Source organism: Zingiber officinale, chromosome 10B (assembly GCF_018446385.1).
Source record: "Zingiber officinale cultivar Zhangliang chromosome 10B, Zo_v1.1, whole genome shotgun sequence".
NCBI classification, from domain to species: Eukaryota; Viridiplantae; Streptophyta; class Magnoliopsida; order Zingiberales; family Zingiberaceae; genus Zingiber; species Zingiber officinale.
In genome coordinates this window covers 76,671,357-76,680,764 of record NC_056005.1, presented here as the reverse complement: position 1 = coordinate 76,680,764, position 9,408 = coordinate 76,671,357, and the positions used below count along the sequence as shown (strand labels likewise).

At 37.4% G+C, this 9,408-nt stretch overlaps 1 protein-coding gene across 6 annotated transcripts; it reads right to left on the bottom strand.

Moving 5' to 3' along the window:
• Positions 1-1,518: 1,518 nt before the first annotated feature.
• Positions 1,519-8,794, bottom strand: LOC122030306 (probable NOT transcription complex subunit VIP2). Of its 6 annotated transcripts, XM_042589500.1 has the most exons (7): positions 5,963-7,217; positions 4,772-4,877; positions 4,504-4,682; positions 4,046-4,409; positions 2,858-2,973; positions 1,925-2,219; positions 1,525-1,811 (listed from the first exon to the last, which is right to left on the bottom strand). In XM_042589500.1, exons 1-5 carry the CDS (start codon positions 5,978-5,980, stop codon positions 2,945-2,947), a joined length of 696 nt encoding a protein of 231 aa, XP_042445434.1. In that variant the 5' UTR covers positions 5,981-7,217; the 3' UTR covers positions 1,525-1,811; positions 1,925-2,219; positions 2,858-2,944. The 6 variants fall into 6 exon arrangements, with proteins under 6 accessions (XP_042445431.1, XP_042445430.1, XP_042445432.1 ...); XM_042589497.1 differs by adding an exon at positions 8,713-8,730 and having other exon boundaries at positions 1,519-1,811; positions 1,925-4,409; positions 5,963-6,087; XM_042589496.1 differs by having other exon boundaries at positions 1,519-1,811; positions 1,925-4,409; positions 5,963-6,087; positions 6,644-7,217.
• Positions 8,795-9,408: the final 614 nt, after the last annotated feature.

Genomic DNA, 9,408 nt, shown 5'->3' with positions numbered 1-9,408 from the left:
GCTGGTGCCGGGTACACGGTAAGTCAAGGTGGTGGTGGTGTCGGGTACGTCGCAGGCTCTACTGGTGGAGGTATCGGGTTTGCCACGTGTGGTACAGTGTGTACGGTATGGGTGGGTACCTCCAACGAAGCCACCAGAGTCTGAGAGCCCGACGCACCCGCAGTATCTTGAGTCTGTCCCTGACCGACAGGCTCAAACCCAGTAACGATCTCTGGCGAGTCCGTTGCCAGAGATTCCAAAGTCCTCTTACGTGGTCGTCCAACACCACGTCTCGCAGCTACTCGTGTAGATCTCCTCATATCTGTTAAGTTATATCACAAATATCACTACAAGTATAAAAATTATAAAATTACCTTTATACCTATTTGCCATCTGGAGGTGTTCCGTCGCTATCCAGTCCCAAAATTTGATCTCAAAATTTCGGACGAGAAAATCGACGGAAACCCATACAAATCCGAAAATAAGTATCCAAGTTTACTGGCAAACTTGGGCTAACCCTAAAATCCAGAACACCAAAAGCAGGTATCGCAACCCGCTCTGATACCAAATAAATTGGTATCAAATTAAATCGTGAAAATCTGTAACACAAAAAATAAACAAGTATCACCAACCTAGCTTTGATACTAAATAAATTGGTATCAGATTAACACGTAAAACCAAAATACAAAAACAAAACATCCGAAACCTGGTTCTGATACCAAATAAATTGTCACGCCCCAGGTAGTCCCTGCCCGAAGAAAATTTCGACAACATCTCCCTTGTACGGGTAACAATCTGAAACTTTTCTACAACATAATCATCACATACACGGCCAACATGGCCGGAACAATAATAATAAACAAACTAAACAACAACCACGCAGTATAATAGTGAACTAAAACAACGATAAGTAAAACATCTCAAAACATCCTACTCAACTACACCCATAAAACTCAAATCATATTTCCTACTCAACTACACCCATAAAGCACAAATCACAACGAACTGACCTCTTACTACAACAAAAACCCTCATAGACATCAGTTTTCCATCGATGTTTATTACATTTTCGACCAATGTCTATGAAGGCGATGTAAAAGGTCTGTCATTTTAGACATCGGGTTAAAACCGATGTAGTATCACTTAACGACATCGAGTGTAAAACCGATGTAATATTATATGTTAATAACACCAGTTTTGGCAGCGTTATACGACCGATGTAATATTAGTTAATGACACCGGTTTTGCAGCGGTGGAAAACCGATGTAATATCAATATTGTTTAATGACACAAATCCGATTTTCAAAATAGTGAAAAACAAATATTATCACCAAGCAAATCATAAAATTAAGTTAATATTATTAATTCACTAACAAAATCACAAATAAAAATGTACCGATGTATCTAAACACACCAAGTCAATATCCATATAACCAACACATAAATATTCTTCTTACAACATAAAAAGATAATAGATATTGTGCACATCAAGTCAGTATCCACAAATTACACATAACTATTCTTCTTACAACATCAAAAGGTAATAGATAGTACACAAATATGTTTCTTACTGGTGCCAACGTTATCCTTCTTGCTCTATGCAGAGATTTAACTAAATCTTCCCCAGTAGTTTTATTTGTTAATAGATAATTTTCTTTATCTATTACTGGATAGGCACCTCTGCTTGTTTGATGTCCTGAGAGTGACAACTTATTGGTAATTCTTTGTAAAGAAGGCCTCCATCTTAAAGGAGTCACTGGAGGCTTTGGGAACTTTGCAACATCCTTCTTGGTTGTCCTTTCACCATTTAATTGATTCTCCAGTTCTCTTACCTGAATAGAATAAAATAGTCAATATGGATATAAAGCAGTTTGTTGCTTACATAAGGGAAATTAAAGATGCTGTAAATTCTACTCAAATAGAGATTGAAGATGAGATAAGTAACCTTTTGCTGGTAATTTTTACTTGTTTGCTCAGCTTCTTTGATTTGCACATTTGAAATAATCTGTTAAAGTGCAGGAAGCAAGGTCAAAGACAAAGCTCTCATGGATGCACCTAAAATGGCAATTACTGAAGTCCCCTCCATTAGCACAAGTGTGAATAGCGATGTTCAGAGCATCAACAACTCATTGATTCATGAGAGTTCTTGCATCCAAGAAGATCCAGGAGTTCACATGATCTTCTCTACTAAACCAGCTAAATTTGCAAATTCAAATGATGAAGTAAGACCAATCCAGTCCCTGTAGAGTGCATTTCAAATGAATCCTGCTCAATCTCTCACCAACTAGCATAATATCAGAAAGGGGAATGCCTGAGACCCTTTAGCTAGCATATCAGAGAAATTTCTATATGTTGTAATTGATCTGGTTCTCAATATAGCATTGATGAGAAAAAATTTATGGCATTTACATATGTGTGTCCATGCTTGCACTTTGATTTGTAGAATGGAGAGTAGCAATTTGCATACTTAATCATAAAGCAATTGTTTAAATTGATTGTTTTATTATGTGAGATGCACAGATGCACTTATTCCAATATTTTTTTAAGTGAAGGCCAATGGCCTGCCCATATTAACAATATGTGTGTGTGTATGCAAATAACACTAGAACTTTAGTAACGCCACTTTCAGTTATTGATCAGATGATAATGGTGAACCATTTTGTCTAACTCAATTTTAAGGTGGATAATTCTGGCAGTGCATTAAAGCATATGACATGCATGCGTCAGATGGTTAAGATTTGATGAATATTAACACTCCCTCCACAAAAATCTAGCAAAATGAGACATAAGGACATAAATAGTAGCGAGAAAACAAATACATTGGTGTACCTCTATTTGACAATAATTCATTCAAATGACTATGAGCATTAGAAGGAACCTATATGGAATATGTGGGTTCTTGGAGGCAAGAGCAGAGATCACATCTCCCAAAGCTGATAGAACCTATATGGAATATGTGGGTTCTTTACCTCCTTTTCAAGCATACCAGAGTACCTTGACAATACAAACTAAATCAGATAAACAGTAGTTTTTTTTTATATATAAGATCCTATATCACTGATATCAAGATGTTCAAGTCTAAAAAGGATATGTGATTCACATCCTGTTTTCACAACATCAAAAAGCTAAAAGAGAAAAATAAATCAAAAACATTTTGTCAATATGGTTCAATTCTCTTCCTATAGACAATGCATGCCATTTGAAATTTAATCACAAACAGGGTGGATATACAAACAAGATCACAATTCAAGGGCCATTGGATGTGAATATAGTAACATCAATATAGCTCAACCACAATGAAATGTCACCAAAATAACAAAAGCAATCTAGCTCAACTCACAGTGAAACTTATATTCATAAGACAAAAAGGTAATTTAATAATATCAAAATCAAACCAAATCATGAGAAAAGGCTCAAATAAGATTAAAGCACAATTAAGATTAACCTAAACCTAAAATTAACTTGGATTCATCCTACAATAAATCAAAATTGATCTAAAAATCTCTACTGATTTAATCTCAAATTGCTGTCTATCACTTAAACAACAAATGTTTACCACTTGTAAGTTACATTTAACCAAATCAAAAACTTAGTTTAGTGTTCCACAATCACAATAATTAGCCATCTCTAAAAGAAGAAAAATAATCATAGTAGCCATTTCATTAAGTCCTTTCTAGGAAGATAAGTGAATCCAATTAGATTTTTTTTTTATTTCAACCTAAATGGGTTTGAACTTTGAATGAATTGCAACATTTTTCCACCATATAGGCAGCACACTTGATCAGTATACGTGGCCCACTATTCATAAAAATCACCTGTAAAATATTAGAAGGCGCTTTTAAAATAAGAATACCAAAAGCACCCAGGGAGGTACTGACAGACAGATTCTAGGCTCCATAGTAACAACAGATTTTATATTAGGAATAGACTTTTCTGCAAAATGTCTTATTAAAATTACTGAGAAGTTTGTCCTTTCAGAAAAAAGGAAGTAATTAGACACTTGCGCCAAGATTAAATTAATATGCAAACAGAAATTGAAGAGCTTCAAGGAAAGCAAGAAAACTACCCTGTTGAAGCATGCTATTGATTAATCTGTTGGTTCCTTGTACATTGAGACTCCCTGACCCATTATTAGTAGCTAAGTTTACCCGTGAAGCTAAACTGGGCACAGATAATCCTCCAGAACTGATGCTTCTTCCCATGTTACCACTGCTAACAATGTTGCCTATAGAGCTTGTAAGTCTTGGCCCTACATTACCCAATACTGGAGAAACTCCCAAACTAGGAACAGAACTATGATTCCCAGAAGCTGAACTTGAGGAAATACCAGTTATTGACCTAGTGACTCCATTAATATTACTACTACTAAAAGCATGATTTCCAACAACATTAATACCCACTCTATTTGTGACACCAGAGCCATGAGGCATCTGCATGAAAAAAAATCCAGAATCAATACTATAAAACACATTCAAAGGACCATATGATGCAGTGAAGTAATGTGGAAATAAACTCATGCCAGACCTGAGATAATGCAACCAAAAGATTGTTTGATGAGAACCGTCCACTAGGAATGCTTCCTCCTAGTTGCTGAACACCACCTGATGGTACAACACCCATTGCGGCCTCTCTGGATGCAAGCGAACTAGGCACATTTGGCAGGTTGAAGCTTCCATGAATATTATGCAATCCTTGAAGACCACCTATTTTTTTACAAACCGTAATCAAAATTCCACATACAAGCAAAATTTCACATGAATATGTTAATAAAGTTTATGTAGGAATGTCTAACCAAAAGGATGGAACCTAGGCACCGCCGCAGACTGACCAGAAAACAATATGGTATAGGGTCGGCCTGAGGAGTCCGCAAGATTAGATGTTGAACCATTAAGAGTTGACTGTACCAAGAGACCCAGTAATTTGATCAGCAAAAGCAAGACTAGTAAAAGCACAGGGCATGGGCTAGGTGCTAACAAACTTGGTATGCTAACCAACAAGAAAGAAACAACCGCGTCAAGTTAGTATTTACATAAACTGTATTGAACATCTGCACCAAACAACAAAAGCTACTCATCTCTAACAATTGAAACTCAGCTAAGAATAAGGGATTATATTATTAATACCAAGAGTAAAATTACATCAGATACAAATCCCATACATAAAATAACAGATAGGCAATTTGGGATGAATATTGAAGTCTATAACTATTTATTCTACTTCTCTCCATCAAGCTAGAACATAATGGAGCATAGACATTGATGGTGCTTAGTTTGTCAAGTTGTACTCAATAAAGATTTGATTATCAATTTAGTAACCTTGCGATTTTTTAAACCATGCTCTAAAAATTTGTTTGACAGCATAGATAACTTTCTTAAATTGGAACATACCCTAGTGATTTCTCTGTATACACCCTAGTACGATGTTTATGAAATCTATCTGGTAATCATGAATAATACCAAAGAGAATCCAGTGATCATGAAAAATAGTTTTAAGTAAAATAAATTAATTCCATCAACGAGAGAAAATATCCCAAATAATCCTCACAAAATGTCTAGATGAAGCCTTTTGCAACTAAGTGTATTTTCTACTGATCAATGTTGTCAACCACAACTATATTTAACAATAAAAACTATAGTTGTTAAATCATACAATTCAAAATTCTCAGGGGCACTACTCAGTTCGTAGGCACAAGATCCAGTTCTGTTAACAAGAGTATTACATGTCAACTGAAAATGAGATGCAATTAAAAAAAATATCAAGTAGTATTTCATCAACTTGAAAATATCAGCAGTTATCTCATAAAATTGATTGGTCTAAAAGGAAAACTATGATTTTGTCTGACAAATTTTCCATAGAAAATATATGGAAAGGAGAGAATTAGAAAAACCTGAACATCGAGCATACAGGTTATACAGTCCTATGTCATGCGAATGAGACTAGAAAATGCAATTAATAAACTGAAAATCAGAAAAGTAAGAGTTACATTTAGAAGCCAAGACATTATAACTTTGCCACGTGCTTAAGAAAGACTCAATTCCAGATGCAGTGATCCTTCATTATGCCAGCCAATAAATAAAAACTCTCTGCGCGTCCGATTGGCAGTTCTGACTATACCCCGAGCTCAAAAAATAAAGCGCACTTTAGATATTAAGTTAGCAAATCATATGAAGTGGCTACACTGGTAGCAGCTAGAAGAACAAATGATGGTAGTCATACTATAAATACTGAAGACTTGTTTAAAGTACTACTAAAAAATTTCTTAGAAATAAAGATTATAATGCAATGTTTTTATCTTCAAAGAAGAAACTGTAACCATAAGATATAAGTGATTGGCTTCATAGCCCAATTACAACCTAACCAAAAGTGATTCCTTCTTCCATTTTTTTCCCCCATGAAGAATAAATTAAGCGAGTTAGAAAGACAAGATTTTATCTGGAAACATTCCCAAAGTAAAGCAGGCATGCATTTGTATTAATTTAAGATGGCAATCTATGGCAAGCCCAAAGACAACTAACAAATAAAGGTTTTATCCTATACTCATGCATTATCACACTCCATGAGTCTAACCTCTGGCCTTTATACTGATTTCACCTTTCGCTGTTAACAATGATATACTTATCTCAATCAGTAAAAAGTTGCAGCGGAACTTGCTCGACATACTTACCTCGCAGCAACGACGACAACCACTCCTGGTTCGACGCCTCGTAGAGGGAAAATGGAACAAAAATCAAAATCTATCAAGGACAAATTTCTTAGTGTATTCTTAACGACGGCACGAAGCCTGTCCTACAAGTTCCGATCGAAACCCTAAATCGAGATCAGTAGGGCAAATGAAACAATCTACCGAAAACATCACGACGAACAACGATAGGAGCGTGGAGGAGGAAGATTTACCCCGATGAATGAGTTCTTGACGCCGAAATAACAAGAGCTGAGGGTGAGACAACTAAAATCCGCGACGAGCGGTGGGCTGGAATTGGGATCATTTATAATCAAACACAAAAGAATAAGGCTAAGAGAAGGGGCGTCGATCTAGGAAGAGGAAGAGGGAGATGAGGCTGAGAGAGATGGTCAGACGGCTAGCAGTGAGGAGGAAAGTAGTGGTGGCGTCGCGACGGTATACAGTGGACGGCGCGATATAGGTTTAGGTTTGAAGGGAAGAGTGAAGTGTTGTAAATTTTGGCTAAGTATTGGTGGAAAAAAATATATTATTTTATTTTGGTTCATAGACACCGGGTTTTAAAAACTACTGTTAAAATTGGTGTCTATTAACGAAAAAAAGGTGCTCATAGACATCGTCTAAAAAATCGATGTCTATGAGCGAAAATCTGCGCTCATAGACACTGGTTTTTAGAAATATTGGTGTAAAATACTCAAAGACATCGGTTTTTGCTTAAAACCGTTGTTGTTCCACCGATGTCTATGAGAGTTTTTCTTATAGTGTCTTCTGTCATCCAGGAAGGCATGTAGCAAAAACACATCCAAATAAAACTCATCGACAAAAGAAAACAAAACCATACAATATTCAAGTGTCAAAACCAGAACAAGTCTACACATCGTTTATATATATATCATCATAAGAAAACCAAAAGACCGAAACAACACATCAAAGTACAATAAGAAAACCCAAAAGATAAAACACATCGCGATCCTCGCGACCTACAGGGGACTAGCGACTGGAACTCCTTCGGATAGCCTCAACTTGAAATATAATAATAACCACGGGGTGAGTCAACTCCTCAGCGGGTAATATTGACATGCATAGTAAGAAAATAACAACTAGCACTAATCATGCGTACAGTCTCCTGATATAAGAATGATAAATGCAACTGAAATAAACAGGAGCAACCTGTACTAACCGGAACCTAGTAGGGATCACAAGATCGTCAGACCGAGAGTGTCATAAATCTTGTATGCATGTCAATCATATGCATCCATCCAAATGCAGCAAACACAAACAATAAATGCATCAATGCGTATGATGACAATGACATGTCCTGGTCACCCTTACTCTCCAGTCAGCCGTCTCACACACGATGGTGAGATCGAGTGGGTAGGATTGTAACAACCGTGCACTCTGCCGTCACTGCTCCTGATGAGTGACCAAGTGGACGGGATGCTGTCGGAGTACACCTATCCTCTTACCCCAAATCATAAGTGGGGGAGCTCAATGTTTGCATCTCTCTGAGACAATCCAGAAGAGGGATCCCTGACGTGCTACCACGCTACGTCACGCTACCCATGAGTGGACTAGCGGAGCACTGACAGAGCAAACTGCCACTCACCCTGCCTGATATACCATTAACCCATGAGTGGTGGTGTGTGCAGATCCATGTAACAGGCGATGTGCTCAACAATAATGGAGTCGACTATCGCACAACATATAATCATGTGAGATGATGCATGATACTAAGCATGGCAATATCCTGAACCTATCCATATATATATAAAATGTGTACAATAACATCAATGGGTCAAATCCGAAGATCTAGGGTACACAAGTCAGGTATGATATAAAAACCTAGTCTGGTATATCAAAAGGCATGGTATGTCATTACCTCTATGATCACAAGTAATCTGATGGATATAAACATGAATGCTAATAGTAAACAATCAAGCATGCGCAGGTAATGGATAATGACATACCGATGCAGATATAAAACATAATCATTACTATTAGTTAAAAACTACTATACACATCAAATGACAAATCTAAAAGATAAGTCAAGGTACCCGCATCCAATAGAAAGGATCGTATCTGAAATAGATCCCTCGTCGAGACACTATCTCGAGTCAAAGTCCTGTGATATCAAACAGATAATGTATTTAGCTATATAGCTAAATAAAAATTTCCAAACCTAAAATAAATCCAACCATTGATTAGGGTTATTCGCTTTAACCCTATCATCCCCTTAGATTAATCTAAACAAATAAATCTAAGCATAATCAACTACTAAATGATCAAATTACACCATGAAGGAAACACTACTGGAATCTACCTCTCTGCCCTGATCACTTGCTGTCCACCAAGAAATAGAGATCACTAATCCAAAACAACACATACAATCCTACCCTAGTAGCTTACTAATGGAAACAACCAGGGATGCTTACCGTGTGTTAAATGGAAGCTTTAGCACAAGACAGTAGATCCAAGCCGGCGATGAAGCGGAAAGGTCGAGGTTAGGGCTTAGAGAAAGGTTGCTGCCGATGATCTCTCTGTGGCGATTAGCGTCGAGTACAAGGTTGGCACTGTCTGCTCACGGCATAGGGCAGCATCAACAGTAGAGGAGAGTTCGGGTATTAGGGCACGGTGTGGAGGTGGTCGGCACTGGTCCCGTGCGGCGACGGAGGTCCTAGGGCAGAGGGGCTATCGGAGTTGGCTGTGGTGGTCGGTGGCGCTGAAAAGGGGTGGACCGCCGATGCTAGGCA